Source organism: Cervus elaphus, chromosome 25, assembly GCF_910594005.1.
Source record: "Cervus elaphus chromosome 25, mCerEla1.1, whole genome shotgun sequence".
In the NCBI taxonomy this organism is placed as follows: Eukaryota; Metazoa; Chordata; class Mammalia; order Artiodactyla; family Cervidae; genus Cervus; species Cervus elaphus.
In genome coordinates, this window is record NC_057839.1 from 23,795,976 (window position 1) to 23,816,110 (window position 20,135).

At 41.0% G+C, this 20,135-nt stretch overlaps 1 protein-coding gene and 1 pseudogene across 1 annotated transcript; one reads left to right on the forward strand and one right to left on the reverse strand.

The window, feature by feature from the left end:
* Positions 1-4,107: 4,107 nt before the first annotated feature.
* Positions 4,108-10,268, forward strand: PLK2 (polo like kinase 2). The gene is made up of 14 exons (XM_043887635.1): positions 4,108-4,624; positions 5,241-5,348; positions 5,501-5,617; positions 5,816-5,945; positions 6,185-6,272; positions 6,724-6,819; positions 6,929-7,127; positions 7,237-7,384; positions 7,725-7,822; positions 8,131-8,260; positions 8,491-8,731; positions 8,844-8,973; positions 9,232-9,342; positions 9,477-10,268. The coding sequence occupies exons 1-14, from the start codon at positions 4,355-4,357 to the stop codon at positions 9,666-9,668; spliced, it is 2,058 nt and encodes a 685-aa protein (XP_043743570.1). The 5' UTR covers positions 4,108-4,354; the 3' UTR covers positions 9,669-10,268.
* Positions 10,269-19,207: 8,939 nt separating this feature from the next.
* Positions 19,208-19,425, reverse strand: LOC122684005 (annotated as a pseudogene).
* Positions 19,426-20,135: the final 710 nt, after the last annotated feature.

Consider the following 20,135-nt stretch of genomic DNA (forward strand, 5'->3'; position numbering starts at 1 on the left):
TCCCTTGGACTGCAAGGAGATCCAACCAGTCCATCCTAAAGGAGATCAGTCCTGGGTGTTCATTGGAAGGACTGATGTTGAAGCTGAAACTCCAGTACTTTGGCCACCTCATGCAAAGAGTTGACTAATTGGAAAAGACCCTGATGCTGGGAGGGATTGAGGGCAGGAGGAGAAGGGGACGACAGAGGATAAGATGGCTGGATGGCATCACCGACTCGATGGGCATGAGTTTGAGTAAACTCCGGGAGTTGGTGATGGACAGGGAGGCCTGGCGTGCTGCGATCCATGGGGTCGCAAAGAGTCGGACACGACTGAGTGACTGAACTGAACTGATACCTATATATAGATATCAGATCATAACATTATACATGTAAAAGTAATAGTTTGTTGTTGTTTAATTGCTAAGTCATGTCTGACTCTTTTGAGACCCCATGGACTGTAGCCAGCCAGGGTCCTCTGTCTATGGAATTCTCCAGGCAAGAATATTGGAGTGGGTACTATTCCTTTCTCCAGGGGATCTTTCCGACCCAGGGACTGAACCCATGTCTCCTGCATTAGCAGGTGAATTTTTTACCACTGAGCCACCAGGGTATTACATGTCAACTCTGCAACTCTTTCTCAATTAAAAAAAACTTTCCCCACCCTATGCTCTGAACATTGGTTGCCTATTGTTTCCTACTGATATTTTGTTTTGTTCTTAATCTTTAAGTCTTTATTCCATCTGAAGTAGATTTAAGTTGTCCCTTGTGTGTGTTATGGGCTAAAAATAGTTCCCCCTCAAAATGCATGTGTCAAATCCCTAGCCCCCCACTACCTCAGAATGTGATTGTATTTAGAGATAGGGCCTTAAAGAGGTGATTAAGGTTAAATGATGCCATTTGGGTGGGCCCTAAATTCCCCTGGAGAAGGGATAGACTACCCACTCCAGTATTCTTGGGCTTCTCTGATGGCTCAGAAGGTAAAGAATTCACCTGCAAGGGAGACCTGGGTTCCATCCCTGAGTTGGGAAGATCCCCTGGAGGAGGGCATGACAGTCAACTCCAGTATTCTTGCCTGGAGAATCCCCATGGACAGAGGAGCCTGGAGGGCTACAGTCCATGGGGTCACAAAGAGTTAGACATGATGGATCGAGTAAGCACAGCACAGCACAATCCGGTCTAACTGCTATCCTTGTAACAGGAAATTTGGACTTACAAGGGGACACCAGGGATGCTTGCTCATAAAGGAGTGATCACATGAAGACAAGAAGATAAGGCAGCCAACTGCAAGTCAAAGAGAGAGGCCCCAGGAGGAATACCTTGATCCTGGACTTCTAGCCTCCAGAGAGAGAAAGTAAATTTCTGTAAATTGAGCATTCAGACTGTGGTATTCTGCCAAGGCAGCCCTAGAAAACTAATACAGTGTAAGATACAGACTTCATTTTTTTTTTAAATATGGAAAAGTCAATTTTCTACTTCCATTTATTGGACAGTCTCCTTTCCTCACTAACCTATCATGCTTCCTCTGCCATATACCATAACTCTCCAAACATGTGCATCTACTTCTAGGCTCATATACAATTCTATATACATGTGCCTTTATTTCTAGGCTCTTTTAACTATTTCACTGGTTAGTCTATCCCTATGAGAGGACCAAACTTTCTTCATTGCTCTAGCTTAACAGAGCAACTTAATAACTCACAGTCTTGATGACTGGTAGAGGAAAGACCTTCCTTCTCCTAATTTTTCTGTAAAGTTATTTTGCTCTTTTTGGTCACTTATAGTTTCATATAAAATTTGCAATCAATGTGTCAAGTTTCACTAAAAATAATATTAGGATACTGCTTTATATTAAATCTAGAGAACTACAGGGAAATATCTTTTAATTAAAGATTTATCTCCATTTGAAAGTACATTTATTTCCTTTTCTGCTCTACTAATAACAATTTTAGTTCTGTCCACATGATGGCACTAGAAACCAAAAAAAAAAATCTGATTTTTTTCATAATTGGACAGAAGACTCAATAACACATATACATGTTAGTATTTTGTTAAGTGCTCAAATGTTTTGGAGGATAGACCTGGATTTCCTATGGCATGTTCAACAGTACATCAAATGCTTAAGTAAATTTGGTAAAGAGATATACAATAATATATGATAATCAAAGAATGGAAATAATAATAAAAATATCATGACTATTCTTCACAGTCCTTTTATCACAGAAAGTCATAAACAAATTAGATTTAAAAGTTCATTATCAGCAGATAAATCAGACACAATGTGTAAAATTAGCTCTGGAAATTTAGGTAGTAATTTCTAAACCAGCATGCCTACTACAGGCTAGTAAACAACTCTGCCTAAATCTGGGAGGGGGGGGGCAAAGGTCACCCCTAGGTTTAACTTTAAAGAGGAAGATTACATAAGTCTTCCTGTCTATCTCTAGGCCCACCCCTTATTCCAGCCCCGACAATTTTGGGGTAAAGTTCACTTTTACTTTATAAGAAACATGCCTGGGCTTGCCCTGTTTACAGAATCATAAAGGAAGAGTCATAGAAGACTTTCTCTTTCTACTTTGTAATGCCAATGACACTCCTTTCTACAATACGTGGGAAGTACTTGAGACAGAGTCTTTGAAACCATGCATACTTAAGTCACTGATAACACACATTGTTGCTGTTGTTGCCAAGTCCTGTCGGGCTCTCTTGCGACCCTGTGAATTACAGAGCTCAGCAGGCTCCTCTATCCACAGGGTTTCCCAGGCAAGCATACTCCTTGATGCTATCTGGATTTGAGCCAACCCTTTTCTAAATACTTTCCAGGGGGTTATTAACCTGATATTCCATATAGAACTGGAAATTAGTATCAAAATATTGTGAACTATATCTTAACTTAGATTTTAAAATTTGCCTACTGCTCATTAACATAACTTGGATGATCTACGAAGTATTTATACAGAGAGACTATATAAGAAGTTACTTAAATGCTTTAAACCCCAGATTCCTCATCTGTAAAATGGAAATAACAGTATTTTCTACTTATAACGGATGCAGAATTAATAAGGCATTTGAAAACACTAGATATGGTGTCCTGCACATAAAAATACTATCGTCATTAGAGCAAGAAACAATGGTGTTCCTAGGTTAGCAAATCTGAACTGTAAAATCTGGAAACAGGAAACTAAGCCATGTTTTAACTCACTAGGCTATGTTCCTCCCTCATGCTCCAATTCCCTCCATTTGGAAGGCCTAGGACTGCCTCTCTCAGCACCAGAGCAGCCTCGTGGCTTAATGAGCCATTTAAATGACGCAGTCTGTATAACCTCTTCAGAAGAAGAGATAGATGATTTCCATTGTCAAACCATAATCAGCACCAGGAGCACGATTACATCACTTAAAGTCAAAGAAAGCCCATACCGCGGCCCACTCCAACCGCTAACTGCGCTTCTGACACATTCCACGAGATGGCGCTCTTGCTCCTAGTCTTCGGACATCCTGAAGGCGAAGCCTTTCCCAGGCAACTGCCTCCCTCTCCAAGGTTAGGAGTCTGACTTCGGATAAAGGCTTGATCTAGGGTGATGGGCACTAAGTGGGGCTTGGCCATGGTCAGCCTACCGGCCTGAGCCGAAGTCTGTCCCGTTCAGAAGCAGCGGGGAGCTCGGAAGACCCTGCTCCGGGAATCCCTTGCCCCTTTCAGGGGCAACCCTCTAGAGGGTTCCCAGAGGAACCCTCTAGACAGGAACTGGTAGGGTAAAAGCGCGGGGTCTGCGGTCGCCCGGACTCCCAGGTGGCCCTGGGGAAGCCTCACGTGCCTGTGCAGTGGACTCTGGCCACAGTCACCCCATGACATCGGAGGCGTCAGGTTGCGGGGCGGTCAGCAAGGGCTTTGCGGGGGAGGGAACCTGCGATGACCGCAGCGCCGCGGGCGGGGCCGACGCGTCGGCCCCCGGGTTTCTACTTCAAACCTAGAAGTTCGGAACATTCCAAGAATGGGGTGCTGGTCACGAGGACGGCCGGACGCCTGTGTCCGCCTCCTCATCGCGGGGAACGCTCCCCCGCAGCCAGGCCGCCCGCTTTCCTCACCCGGCTGGCGATCTGAAACCCCAGCGGCCCTTAGCGACCTCTCGCCTGGCCCCGCGCGCTCTGGAGGCCGGTGGGCGGGGCGTCACCCGTGACGTCGCGTTCTGTTTCGATTCTCCGCCCCCTCTCAACCCGTATATAAGACTTCGCTGGGCGTTTGCACTCGCACAAGTGGACCGAGGCGTCGGGAGCGGGAGGTTGGCATCGGCGGCGGTGGGGAGCTCGAGGGCAGAGGCCGGCTCGGTCGTGTGTCCGCGCCTCGGAGGTGGTAGCCGGCAGTGTCAGGCGACGAGGCGACCATGGAGCTCTTACGGACTATCACCTACCAGCCGGCCGCCAGCACCAAGATGTGCGAGCAGGCGCTGGGCAAGGCTTGCGGCGGGGACTCGAAGAAGAAGCGGCCGCAGCCGTCCCCCGAGGAGCCGCAGGCGCAGCAGCCCCCGGCGCAGGTGCAGCCGGCGGCCCCGCACCATCATCACCACCACTCGCACTCGGGGGCCGAGATCTCGCGGATTATCGTCGACCCCACGACGGGGAAGCGCTACTGCCGCGGCAAAGTGCTGGGAAAGGTGACGAGCGGCGGGCGCCCGGCTGCCAGGCGGGAGAGGGAGGTCTGCCCGGGCGTTTCCCCCACCCCCCCACCCCCCGGGCCGGGCCGGACCCGGAGTCCCCGCTCCCCCGCCGCTTCTCGAGGTCTTGGTGGTTGGATCCCGGCGCGGCGCGGGCTGCTCACCTGCCCTCCTCTGGCTTTTGTGCGCTGACAGCGCGGGGGTCGCGTTCTCCATCCTTGACCACGGCTCTGCCTGCCTCCTTCACGAGCCCAAAGACATTGATCTTGAGGCCAGAAGCTAGGGTTTGCTACACCAGACCTAGCGCTCCAGATACCCCTCCACCCCCACCCCAGAGAATTTTCTTGACACGTCTCTTCAGACCCTATTTCATCTCCCCGACCCCCAGCCCCGCTCCGTAAAGCTCCTCTTTGTAAAAGGAGAAGGGGCACCGTTTTAACTGTTGTTAGGAGTGATTTCCTTTCGTGAAGGAGCTTTTAAAAAAAGTAGACCGCGTCCCTCTGTCTACCCTTCCTCCTCACATTTTTGTTTTTCTTTCTCATTTATTTAATTTAAAAAAATCTGCCGTCCATATTCCTGCCATACTCAATTCCCTCTCGGCTTTGTTTCCTTTCAGGGTGGCTTTGCAAAATGCTACGAGATGACAGATTTGACAAACAACAAAGTCTACGCTGCAAAAATTATTCCTCACAGCAGAGTAGCCAAACCTCATCAAAGGGAAAAGGTGTGTATGACTGTTGAGTAAAATATTTTCTTTGTGTGCAGAGATGGCCCTTCCCTGTTAGGAACATGTCTTCTGCATGTGTAAGCAGCTGGCTTTGCAGAGGTGAAGGAGGCTACTAATAATAATAAGACTGATCTTGCTTTTCCTTTTAGATTGACAAAGAAATAGAGCTTCACAGAATTCTCCATCATAAGCACGTCGTGCAGTTTTACCACTACTTCGAGGACAAAGAAAACATTTACATTCTTTTGGAATATTGCAGTAGAAGGGTAAGTCTTCGCTCATCAGAGTGCGTTTTCTTCCCGCATACTGACCTGGCATTCAAATTGCAATTTATCTGGGAATCTGATTGTGGACATAATTATAATATGGAAGTATTACCTTTCATTGCTCATCCTTCATAAGGAAACTACTGATTTTGGCAACTTTGTTTGACAGATTCTCTTTTTTCCTTCTCCTCCTCCCAGTCCATGGCTCATATCTTGAAAGCAAGGAAGGTGTTGACAGAGCCAGAAGTCCGATATTACCTCAGGCAGATCGTGTCTGGACTAAAGTACCTTCACGAACAAGAAATCTTGCATAGAGATCTCAAACTAGGTGAGCCTTTCACTCCAAACCCTGACTTTTGTGTCAGAGAGGTGTGTGCCCTCTCCCTTTTCTTACATAGTTAATGTTCTTAGTTGGGATCTAGCCAATGCAGTGCTGCTTCTGAATGATGGCTCTCCTATTAAGCAGCTGGCCGCCTGCCTCTCGAGTGGATGGATGTGTGTGTACTTGGTTAGAATATTTTTTCAAGAGAATTCAGACTCTTTTTTTTTTTTTTTTTGGTCATCCAGGGAACTTTTTTATTAATGAAGCCATGGAACTAAAAGTTGGGGACTTTGGTTTGGCAGCCAGGCTGGAACCCTTGGAACACAGGAGAAGGTAAGAGTCAGAAGGATACATCTTAACTAGGGTTTTGTGGAGATCAAACATGCCCTTTATATCTTCCAATTAATGTTTCAAAGGTTAGTTGATATTAAAATGTGTTAACTGCTACAATGTTAATTGAAGGAAACAGTGCCACTGTGGCCTAGGCAGAGTATCTTTTGCCCATAAGTTGATTATGAAACAAATCTTGTATTTGCCTGAAATGTATAAAAATGTCCTGTTGTACCTGGTCTCATTTGGCTTAAAGCACTTCGTCATGTGGCCGAAAACAATTGTACATGCATTAAAAAAATTTACCAGGTCACTTGGTGAAATGTCAATTGTTCATATGCCAAAAATCAAAAGTCAAATGTTTCCAAATAAAAATTCAGCACAGCTTACCCAGAGAGCTAAGTTTAAACAAGAGGCGAGTCCCTAGTGAAATCTTTGTATTTTGTTCTTCCAGGACGATATGTGGTACCCCAAATTATCTTTCTCCTGAAGTCCTCAACAAACAGGGACACGGCTGTGAATCAGACATTTGGGCCTTAGGCTGTGTAATGTAAGTAAATGCACCAAAATAATAAAAAATCAAACTTAGGTGTAGATTTTAGCACTGGAAAAGAATTGTTTTATGATGGTTCCTTAAAGAGGTGTTTTCTTGTGTACAGGTATACAATGTTACTAGGAAGACCTCCATTTGAAACTACAAATCTGAAAGAAACTTACAGATGTATAAGAGAAGCAAGGTATACAATGCCCTCTTCATTGCTGGCTCCTGCTAAGCACTTAATAGCTAGCATGTTGTCCAAAAATCCAGAAGATCGTCCCAGTTTGGATGACATCATTCGACATGATTTCTTTTTGCAGGTTGGTGCGGTTTTTTTGTTTTTTGTTTTTTTTTTTGCATCTTTTTATTACATGCTCTTGATCCTAATTTCCCAGCAGGTTACTGAAAGACTTTTCTTATGCTTCACAGGGCTTCACTCCAGATAGACTCTCTTCTAGCTGTTGTCACACAGTTCCAGATTTCCACTTGTCAAGCCCAGCTAAGAATTTCTTTAAGAAAGCAGCTGCTGCTCTTTTTGGTGGCAAAAAAGACAAAGCAAGATATATTGACACACATAGTAAGTTATAAGACTTTTTCTGTATCCAGTATTATATATATAAAGTTGATAAGTTAGTTGAAAGAGGCTTTCATGTTAACATAATTTGGCCAGTATGTTAGTAAACTATTGAACTTTTGGTAGCATAATAAATCTAAACTGCAAACTGTAGTTGATAGTTTTGTTTCAGATGCATTAAAGTGTCCTTCTTGGATAATTGCAGCTGATGGCAAAGATAAAACTGTTGGTTTTGCCTTGAATGCTCTTAAGCTGGTTATTAACGCAAAAGGAGGAAATATGGCTTGCTCTGTTTCTATCTTGTTTGGATAGAATAGTGCTCATAATCCTTCTTGATTTACAGATAAAGTATCTAAAGAAGATGAAGAAATTTACAAGCTTAGGCATGATTTGAAAAAGACTTCGATAACTCAGCAACCCAGCAAACACAGGACAGATGAGGTATGCTAGAGAAGAATAAAGTAGTTATAAACACTTTGTATCATTTCCATTCTTTGTTAATTATCACTTGGACCATGATATATTTACTTAAAAGTTTTTTTCCCCCAGACCCTTTAAAAGGAAAGATTTTATCTCTTAGTTTAACAATGCATGCAGTTGAGTTAACAGAAATATCTTTTACTTGGCTTGTGTCCATTGCTGTTTGATAAGCTTTCCTAGTAATTGCTATAATCTCATCTTAAACTAGAATTCTCAACTTGAGATGAATTTTAAATGCTTGGCTATCATCTGGCTCTTCTCTCTTCTAGGAACTCCAGCCACCTACCACTACAGTTGCCAGATCTGGAACACCCGCAGTGGAAAACAAGCAGCAGATTGGAGATGCTATTCGGATGATAGTCAGAGGAACTCTTGGCAGCTGCAGCAGTAGCAGTGAATGTAAGTTGTCAATCACATTTTAAATAGTGACACTCTAAATGCCAGTGTTCAACACTAAGCAGCTGAAGTCAGCTTGGTTTTTGGCCTGATTTAACATAGAAGAAGCAACGTAGAGGATTGGAGCAATTTTGAGTCCTCCATCCGTAGAATTAGTGGAGGGAGACCTAGCACCTGCCGTTGCCTGAGGTCTTGTTGTTAATTATTTTGTATAACTTCCTCTGACTTTTTAGGCCTCGAGGACAGTACCATGGGCAGTGTGGCAGACACGGTGGCAAGAGTCCTTCGAGGATGTCTAGAAAACATGCCAGAAGCGGACTGCATCCCCAAAGAGCAGCTGAGCACGTCCTTTCAGTGGGTCACCAAGTGGGTCGACTACTCTAACAAATACGGCTTTGGGTACCAGCTCTCAGACCACACCGTAGGAGTTCTTTTCAACAACGGTGCTCACATGAGCCTCCTTCCAGACAAAAAGTAAGTGTGTTCAGTTAAGGAAGCCCTGTCATTTCTTCACTTTTGCCCTAAAGAAATCTGAGAACAGTGATTGACTTTTCCTGTTTCTTTTTCTTCTCTCCCTGTTCTTTAGAACAGTTCACTATTATGCAGAGCTTGGCCAATGCTCTGTTTTCCCGGCCACAGATGCCCCCGAACAATTCATTAGTCAAGTGACGGTGCTGAAGTACTTCTCCCATTACATGGAGGAGAACCTCATGGACGTAAGTTACCCTCGCTTTCAGGAAGTGATGTTTGAAGTGTGGTCCCCAGACCAGTAGCATCTCTAGAGTCTCAGTGCTTTTAGAAGCACAGCATCTCATGTTCCATCCTCAGTCTATGCCTCAGGATCTCTGGGTGGTGGGGCAGGAACCTCCAGGCCATTCTGGCCCTTGCTTAAGGTTGAGAGGCATTTGCTTAGAAGAACTGAGTGCATACCCTGTGAAGTCTTCCGAGGCACTAACTCTCCCAATCTCTCTCAGGGTGGAGATCTGCCTAGTGTTACTGATGTTCGCAGACCTCGGCTCTACCTCCTTCAGTGGCTGAAATCTGATAAGGCCTTAATGATGCTCTTCAATGATGGCACCTTTCAGGTAAATGAACCCTTTAAGAAAGCACATGTTTAGGTCCCAAGAAATGATTTTTACATAGCCAGTTCAATTATTGAGAAAACTCTTCTTATTTTGGCTATTTAGAGATGCCTAATATCTATGTCTACTTTTTAAAGGTGAATTTCTACCATGATCATACAAAAATAATCATCTGTAGTCAAAATGAAGAATACCTTCTCACCTACATCAATGAGGACAGGATATCTACAACTTTTAGACTGACAACTCTGCTGATGTCTGGCTGTTCGTTAGAATTAAAAAATCGAATGGAATATGCTCTGAACATGCTCTTACAGAGGTGTAACTAAAAGATTTCTTGAATGGACCCTATGGGACTCCTCTTTTCCACTGTGAGATCTACATGGAAGTCAATAGAATGATCTACAGCACGTTGAAGAAGATGGACAGGTGGTGGTACGAAAACAATTCCTCTGTGGCCCACTGGACCTGATGGAACCTGGACCAGGCTGAGGTACACAGTCCTGAACTTTGGACGGACACGCTGAGAATGAACCCGAATGCAGTTTTCCTTGACGTACCTGTTTCTAAAGGCTTTTCAGACAATTTTGCAGAAAGGTGCATTGACTCTTAACTTCTCTCTGTGGAGAGTGCTTCGGACAGAGGACTTGGAGCTGTGAATATACTTCCTGAAGGGGAGGGAAAGGGAGGACGCTCCCATGTTGTTTAAAGGCTATAATTGAAGCAGCTTTTGGCTGCTTAACTGTGAACTATGGCCATATATATATTTTTTTTTGTTTTGTTAATTTTTGAAGACACTTGTGGCTGGAAAAGTGCATTCCTTGTTAATAAACTTTTTATTTATTACAGCCCAAAGAGCAGTATTTATTATCAATTTTTTTTTATGTTGAGCATTTTAAACTGTTGGCAATAAAGAGAATGAAAAAGCAGAAACAGTGGTCTCCTGTCTTTGGTATGACATCAGCACTGCATCACCAGCACAGCCAATAATCCTGGATTCTTGGCACCGTTTGGTGTGACATTGAGTGTAGAAACAGGCTAGAAAGTTAGAACTTGAATTATTCCAGTAATAGTTTCTAGGAATCTTTATTTAATACCTCAAATGAAGTCATATACTCTCTGAGTAGGTCTGGCCTGAGAAGAGAAGAATATAACAAAACTATCGCTCTTAGATCACAACCAAAATCAAGGCCTCCTGCTATGCAAAAGCAATTTCTCTCTTGAGTATTTCCCCAGGACTTGTTTAGCTTGGGGTTGAAGGCTAGAGTAATTTTGTATAAACAGACCTCTGTTATTAAGGTTCAATAGGTTAAGGAAGTTTTATCTTTTTTTCAAAAAAACTATTTATTTGGCTGTGTCTGGTCTTAGTTGCAGCATGCAGGATCCTTGTGTCATGAGGGACCTTTCATCGTGGCACACGGACTCTCTGGCTGCGGCATGAGCTCAATAGTTGGGGCATACAGGTGTAGTTGCTGTGTGGCATGTGGGACCTTAGTTCCCCAATCAGGGATCAAATCTGCATCCCTTGCATTGCAATGCGTATTCTTAACCATTGGACCGCCAGGAAGTGCCAGAAGTTTATCTTACTATGGGCAAAACTCTTTAATACTTGCACCACCTAAATGTATAGCTCAGTTCAAAGCATCCTAAACACTTCCATTGCCACCAGAAGTGAGAAGTACTTTGTAAGGAAGTCATTTTATTTTCCTTCTGGTGCATGGAGGTTGAAGAAGGGTATGAGTACTGAGCTATGATTTTAAGCCCATCTTTAAACTATGAAATTATCCAAGAGATAAATCTGAGATGGTTTTCTTTTTCAGTGGGATCTCTTCTTTGACAGGTGTATGAAGCTGCTCGTCCTGTTTACTCTGAACTTACAGTGACCTGTATAAAGTGTAAATACTTTTTTTGTTCACTTGTAATCCTACTATAAGGAAGATACTGTCCTGAGAAAAGCAGCACTCTCTCAAGTATTAAGCTCTCTGCACAGGGCTCCTTTACAGAGTAGTGCAGAGATGATGGTTGTAGTTTTCTGGAATTTTTCTAAAATTATTACAAACTGCACCTTACATGCTTCATTAATAAACATCAAATCTAGAGAACTGTTTATGGATATTTCACAGTTACTAGATTAACTCCTGTTGACTGGAGTCCTCTGACCAGGTGTACAACTTCAGTCTTTGTTAAATGGTAATAGCTGAAGAAAATAGTAATAGCTGAAGAAAACTGGATAATTATACTAATAACTGGGTGTGGAAAAGTAGAATCTATTATTATCTGTGAGCAGAGATATAAAAAAATAGTTTCGAACAGTAAAAAATGTGCTTTCATTTTGAATTTTATAGAGATAGATTGCATATTACTTCACCATTTCAAAATTGTGTACTTATCCATTCTTGTATGTACTGAGCATCTTGTGCATGTTCAGTCACTCAGCCATGTCTGACTCTTCGCGACCCCATGAAATGTAACCTGCCAGGCTCCTCTGTCCTTGGACTTTTCCAGGCAAGAATACTGGAGTGAGTTGCCATTTCCTACTCCAGGGGGATCTTGCTGACCAGGGAGCGAACCCACATCTCTCTCATCCCCTGCACTGGCGGGTGGGGTCTTTACCACTGTGCTGCTGGGGATCGACTGTCTGCCAAATCCTCAGCCTGGCATTGGAGATGCCGAGTGAGCCCAAGCCTCTCCCTGCCCTCGAGGAAGTCCCAGCAGAGTGGAGAGACAGTGCATTTACCTGGCAGTCTGATAAGTGCTGTGATATTATGATAAAAGTATGCACTGGGTGTCGTGGGAACCAAGAACAGGAATCACGGGGCGTCAGCCATAGGCGTAGGGTGGACTCAGAGAATAGATTTCAGAGAAGGAAATTCTTTTTTATTGGGTTTTGAAAGATGAATGAGGGTTATATAAAGGTATGAGATGGGGAAGGGTATTATAAGCAGTGGGGTTAACATGTATAGATGTCCAAGAGTGAAAGAGTTCGTAGGAAAAATGGGTAAGTATCATAGATAAAGTCTGGAAGAAACAGACCTGATGTACCCCAGGTGCCATCACAAGGCATTTATATGTAGTTACTCTAAGACTTTAAGGAAGCAAGGGACCTACTGCATGCATGTCTAAGTCGCTTCAGTCATGTCCAACTCTGTGAAACCTTATGGACTGTAGCCTGCCAGGCTCCTCTGTCCGTGGGATTCTCCAGGCAAGAGTACTGGAGTGAGTTGCCATGCTTTCCTCCAGGAGGTCTTCCTGACCCAGGGATCAAACCCATCTGTTATGTCTGTGTGTTGACAGTTGGGTTATTTACCATTGGCACCACCAGGGAAGCCCAAGTGATCTAGTATTTCAGTTTAATAAAATTCATTCTAGGGGCATAAGCAAGATGGGTGGGAAAGAAGAGAAATATGACCCAAACAATAAAGATATTACTGTTCTGATCCAGGTGAGAAAGGACTTTATGGAAAGGAGCATATGAAGAGTCAGTATCTCCTTTGACTCATCTAGTTCATTTCAGTATCCCCCATACTGTGGCATATGGCAATCCAATATTGAATGAATAAATGACAGTAGATTTGGGAGGGACTTAGAAAGTTGATTTCAAGAGGATTTGGCACTTTATTGAATGTGGAGCTTGAGGAAGAATGTGGGTCTTTAGGATGACTGACTGGGGCATTCAGTGACAGGTCGGCAGTGTACTCTGGGGTCATTAACTGAAATACATCAGGAATCTAGAAGGAAGAGCCTGTTATTTAGGGAAATCCAGTGAGTTTAGGACATGCTAAATCAACCTTGTATGAGGATGTTCAAAAAGATCCAGAAAGCAGTTGGATATACACATCTATACCTCAAGAGTGAGCAAAACTTGGGAGTAAACAGGCTTTGGATGACAGCACACAAAAATGAGTCCTTGTTATCCTTTCTATCCAGCAGCATTTTTTTTTTTTTAATACGGAGAACATCTATGTAAAATGTAACAGTGTTGATAAACCTTTGCAGTGAAGGAAGGAGGATAAAAACTTCCCCAATAAATTCTCCTCAAAATCAAGGACCCTGGATTCCATAAAAACAACTCCTCCCAAAACAGATGGACATGATGAACCCCTTCAGTCCTCAAGAGTGTTTGTCAGTTAGCCACCCTACATCCTGGCAATCTATAGGCTGAGATATAAGGCAATCATGAAAGATGTAAAACTTTAGTTTTTGTGCCAAGTAATAGCGAACTTCAGTGTGGTATGACCATGGCAGTAACTTGGATTCTGAGTTCTTTGACACTTACACTTTATAAAAACAGTAAAAATGTAGTAAAAAAAAAAAAAAAACACTCCTCCCCCATCAAGAACTGCTATTGAATATAACCTTAATGCTTTCTAGGGAGGAAGTGTCTCCAGTAAGTACACTTACTGTGTACATTTGGAGAAAGTTTGGAATCGGTTCTAAGTTCAAATTCGTGTTCAACCTTGTCTTAGCAATGTGATCTTGGCAAACACCTAACCTCTCTATGTTTCAATTTCCTCACATGCAAAAGTTAAATGATGATAGAACACTTACAAACCAACAGTGCTCAATAAATACTTGCTCCTTTTCTTTTTCTGTCCCCCCTGTCTTCTTCTATACCCATCATGACAGTAACCATAGTTACCTAGAAAAGAAAATAACTGACTCATTCTGTCCCTTCCAACCTTCCTTTCTGTAACAGTCATGGTCCAGTTATGGATACAAAATTCATTTTAGACTTTCAGAGAGAAGGGATTATTTATTGGAGGCTACTAGTTGTACAGATGATGGAAGAGCTCAGAAATGAAATGGGAGGTGCTTAGGCAAACAAGAATGTAGCAGCAGCAGGAAGCCATTGCCACAGCTTTGGCTGGAGAGATCCAGAATACTTCAGAACTGGGCAGGTGCGGAGGTGGGGTCCCTGGCAGAATTATGGTAGAATTACGGTGATCAGAGTCTACCAGGAATTTGAAATCATGAAGCAAATGTAGATACGGCTTGAAATAATCCCTGTACACATCTGGTTTAGAAAGGGGGTAAAATATTCTGGATTCTTTCTTCCGTTTGCCTTGCAGTCTACCAGTGACCAAGTAAATTGGATGTCAGGAGAAAGAATCCTGGGGAATATAGCTGCAGGAGTCATTCTTCTGTAGTAAAGTGAAGCAAGAAAAGGACAGGGATGGATCTGAGCTTTAACAGGCAAATACCTTCCTTCTTTCCTAACTTTTCTCTTCCATTAGTTTGGTAGCCCACGCCCCACCCCCGGCCCCCATCCTCTCTTCCTCTTAAATCCCAAAGTAACAAGAGTGCTTAAGCGCTCTGGTTCACTAGGCAGAAGGATGTTCACTTCTAGTTCGCTAGGCTAGATGTTCACTTCTAGTTCACTAGTTCACTAGTTCTAAGCTCTATTTCACTAAGCAGGGGAAGATTAGAGGAAGAACAAGATGGAGTGAGGAACCTTAAAACTGGAGTCATTCTTGCTTTAGACCTCTGTAATTTGAAGCATCAAACTTTTTTTTTTTTTCCCACTACAGAGATGTTAGTCTAACAGATGTGACTAAAACTGAGTAAGATACATTTTCATAAGGTATGTAGATAAATCAATGTTGGTATCTTACAGCAATTCCGTGCATGATTGTCAGTATATATTTTTAAGTCTTGGAATAAACTCTTTTAGAAACAGAAACCCACAGATTCCATTTTGTTTTTCCTTGACTTGCAAGAGATTCCAACCTATATATGCTTAGATTTGTGATTTCTTCTAGCACTTCTTTTTGCCTTATTAACTTTAGTAATGGAAAGTATCTCTCTGTTTGAATTGCCACAATTTAATTATATTAGTGAATTCAAACTAAAAAGTTAAACTCCCATATGCAGTGTTGGAATTTAATATCACGGTTCATCAATGTTTGGAATTCAATTGAATATAATAGATCTTGCCCCTGGAATTGGCTTTATAATACAATTATATGTAAAGCAAAATTGATTTTAATGATTGAGGTACAATAACTTCATTACCAAGTTAAGGTGGAAATAATACATTTACTGCAATATCTCGACTCTGAAATACTGACTGATGAGATATTTTAACCCAACCATGCAAGTTAGAACAAATTCTGTTTTTTTAGGGCTGTAGCAAATTAGTTAGTACTGCAAGAAACTGGCAGCAGACCTACATGAGATAAAATCAGCACTGCCTGCCTTTGGTACCATTTTGGAATCAATGGCAGCAGAATGACCTTTAAAATTTTTTACTGCATGTTCAACATGATTCCAAATTTAAACTGAATTAAAAAACATTTTTGCAAATGGACTATAAATGCATTCATAAATGGCAGTGAAACCAAATTAAGTTGAATGTAAGTATGAAAGTTAATATATTTTCCAAGTCCTAGCATGTAAGAAATTACATTTAACCTCAAAAAAAATCTAAGTTATATTTTTTGTTTATGATACAAAACTTGTGGCAAAAAGTCAGTTTCTCAAATAAGAAACATTTGTAGTAAAACAAAATCAAAATTGAACAAATTATAAACATATATGATGTAATAGGAATAGTTTGGAATTTTAATCAGCTATACCAAGCTTAACAAAACTGGTCAATGATTTGATGAGTGTAAGGAACATGACACTGCTTGATTCTTATTTTCCTCTTCTATAAAACAGAGTAATAATAATATTAGAATCTATTAGCTTGAGGAATATGATATTGTTGATATTTGACCATTTTTGATCTACAACAAAATCCATTTCTTTTCATTCAAAACAACAAGAAAGCAAAGGAAAATTTCTCCCCTTTCACTATTGTTTTTATGAATATTTCCTTTGTTTTATATTGACATCATTTACTGAAGAGTAAATAAGAGTAGGGCTTTCCAGGGTGGCTCCGTGGTAAAGAATCGACCTACTGATGCAGGAGATGTGGGAGACATGGGTTTGATTGCTGGGTTGGGAAGATTTCCCTGGAAGAGAGCATGGCAACCCACTCCAGTGTTCTTGCCTGGAAAATCTCATGAACAGAGGAGCCTGTACCCTATGGCTACAATCCATGGGGTCACAAAGAGCCGGATAGTACTGAGCACACGCACAAATAAGGGTATGCACAATATATGATATACCCTTCAGCAAAGAGTATATCTTGTGCCTAATTAAATATTATTAGAGCTTTTCAATGATTAATTGCTTCATTCACCATGCTCCTAAGAATCAAGGATGCCCTCAAAGTGCTGCTGCTGCTGCTGCTAAGTCGCTTCAGTCGTGTCCAACTCTGTGATACCCCATAGATGGCAACCCACCAGGCTCCCCCGTCCCTGGGATTCTCCAGGCAAGAACACTGGAGTGGGTTGCCATTTCCTTGTCCAATGCATGAAAGTGAAAAGTGAAAGTGAAGTTGCTCAGTCGTGTCCGACTCTTAGTGACCCCATGGACTGCAGCCCACCAGGCTCCTCTGTCCATGGGATTTTCCAGGCAAGAGTACTGGAGTGGGGTGCCATTGCCTTCTCTGGCCCTCAAAGTGACAGCAATTTAATTTCTGATAACCAACAAGATTGAAGTCGTCACATAAACCATTTCCCATACTGTTAAGTCCTCCTTTGCTGCTTTTTCTTCTTATAGTCCTTTCTCAACTATTTTCCAAAAAAAAAAAAAAAAAAATTCCTCTACTCTGTTCTAAGGAATACCATTTTCTTTCAATATCATGAAGATTCTTTGAAAAATGTTTTCCCTGGGAAATTATTTTTGGAAATAGAGATCAAATAAGTGTAAACATTTCTTTAGATCAAAACTTATCAAGAACTTGAATGTGCATTGTGAATCTGCAGAGAGAAATCAAGTATGAAGGTTTCTCCAAATTTTTTTCCCCTGGTACACACACACTCTCTCTCTCTCTCTTTTTTTTTTTTTGGATTAACTTTTAAGAACAAAAGCAATGTTCTTTGGAATGTAGTTTGCCAATGTATGCAGTAACTATATGTGGTAACTGAAATTTACTTTTTAAAGATCTTGAACCTGTCAGATAGATTGGGATAGAAGCCCAGATCTTAATGGCGGTAGGACAGTATTTAGGTGAATGGAGAATTTAGTACCACCTCTATATCACAGATGTCTTAGACACAATATTACTTAGAAAATTTTCCCTCTGGAGGGAGGAACTTATGGCCTACATATCAACCAGATGACTGGGTAACTATGTCAATTTTGCAGTATAGACATCCCATTCCTAGATAATAAGGAGAGCCCTACAGTTGACTTTTGCCCATTTCTATTTCTTTACAATAAATTTTTAGTCTATGTTCACTATGATTTGCAAAAGACGTTTTGGTTTTGGAAGAGAACATGCTGGTAATTCTTTACACTGGGTAGCAACAGTTGTGAAAGATGTAAAGCATCTTCCTCCTTATGCCGCCTCCTGTGAAGGAGCTCCCGAACAAAGCATTTGGACTTATCATACTGAATGCATTAGGGCAAGATTTATTAATTAAGCTTAATTGTGAGATCATTATAGAGGGCAAGATTTAATTGACTTATTTTAATAGTGTGATAAGGAAAGGAAATATATGTTCAGAACGGATATAGAAACTCAGTTCCGCTTTATCAAGAAACCCTAATTGAATAAATCTCATGCTGCTCCCAGAAACAATTCTTTAGTTCCAATCCAAATGAAGAAGGTCCTTCAATGTCCACTATATGATGTGAAACCCACTACTCTCATGTTACTGCACCTTTAATTTCCATTCCTTTTCCAATGGAAGATAGGTTAGGATTTTTTGATATTGTTGGTGTCTATGACCTTATTTTTATGCCTCGTTAAGTAGAGCAGCAGAAAAACTGAATCCAGGTTGCACAAATTTATATAAATCCTGCTACATATCATATGCTTTTTCTTTTTAACTTTACCTGCTTATTTAGATGACTATGACAATGAAGGTAAAAAATATTAATGACAGTCGATGACACAGGTACCATCTGGTAAATGAGAAGGAACGAAACATATTTGGAAAAGATATGGTTTCTCTAATGACTAATCTTTTACAGACTCATAATCAATTACTTGTCATTTCAACTAGGAGGCATACGGTGGTATTAAACAGTGATGTGATATCATCCTGGCTTTAAAGTAGAACAACTGCAATAGAAATATGGAGTCCTTGTTCCAGATAAAAGTGATTTCCTTCAATTCAGGTGGATATGACTGGAAAAATAATTTGTCTGGAAAAATGAATGAATTTGAAATGTACTTTGAGAGTAATAGATCTCATCGATTTTAAAATATTTATTCTGTGAAGTGTGGTGAAGCTCTTATGGAAATAAGAGTTTAAATATATACACCTCAGCTTCTTTGGTCAATATTAGGTGAACTGTTGATACCAACTAAACATATTAAGATGTCATAATTATTTATCTAGGAAAGGAAGTTGTAAAATAATGTTCTTCTGAGTCCCTAGATACATCAAAATAATTTCACCTTGAACTTAGTAACATTGTCAATTTAGTGACACATTTAGAATTGCAATTATATTGGTACATTTTATGGGCTAAGAATTAAAACTAAGAATCACTTTATATCAGGCATATAACAGCTGGTTTGCTTTAGTGACATAAATACTACACTGAATGGACTGCATAGCAATTTTAATTTTTCATCATGGTTTCCCAGATTCTAATTAGCTTTTCTCTTAGCATTCATGGTAGAAGACTGACATAAAACAGTTTCTTGAAGCTCTCCTTTTACTTTAATAGGCAGAAGAACAAAAATAGGAATTAAGATTGAGAGTCATAACAACAACAAAAATGAAACTTTTATTTCATTATGTAAAGATTTTAAGAATTAACAGTCAAAAGAAACATTCGGAAAAATCTTTGGGTGATATCAATATTTTATTGAAAAATCTAAAAATTTGTGTTTTGAAAAATACAGATATTACAGGTCACATCACAATATTTCAAATTCCTGTAAAGAAAGTTGACCTGAGTCCTTGTTCTTCACTCTAAGAAGTGAAGCACCAAAACAGCCAAAGTAACATTTTTTTCAATTAGCAATAATTGCACCTCGGATAAACCTCATTGGCTATGACACTGCCACTCCTCAAAGCTCAAAGTAACATTTTTTTAAAGTATCATTTATTTCAGTCACACAGACATGGTCTTAATTTCTCTACATATTTTGATGACTTTTTTCCAGTGAAACTCTATGAGGTTTACAGAAAAAATATTAGATATATTAATATTATTTACCTAGTGTCATTGCCACAGTACCAGTCAGATATTAAAGCATAATAAGCGTCTATAAGGCACAAGTTTCTTCTCAATTTGAAGGAATTTTAGGTCAATAAAGTAGACATAATCTCAATGATTGCTCATATTCCAATCTATGGACACTGTTGAAGTTACTGTGGATTGTTTTCCAGACATTGTGTGCTTGCTTTAAGTGGGTGTGAGATGAGTGAGTGGCTAGTCTCCTGACAGTCTAATGGAAAAGCATGGGTCATTTTAGAGATTAAAGCAAAACAACACAAAATGCACAAGCCTAACCAAAGTGTCCAAAAATTTAAGGCAGATGTCATGAGGAAAATGAACATTTTTGAGCACTTTGAGCTAGTGAAAGTGTTAGTTGCTCCATTGTATTCAACTCTTTGTGACCCCATAGACTGCAGCCCACCAGGCCCCTCTGTCCTTGGAATTCTCCAGGCAAGAATATAGGAGTGGGCTGCCATTCCCTCCTCCAGGGGATCTTCCTGACCCAGGGATCGAACCCAGGTCTCCTGCATTACAGGCAGTTTACTTTGAGCTAGGATTCCCTGTGT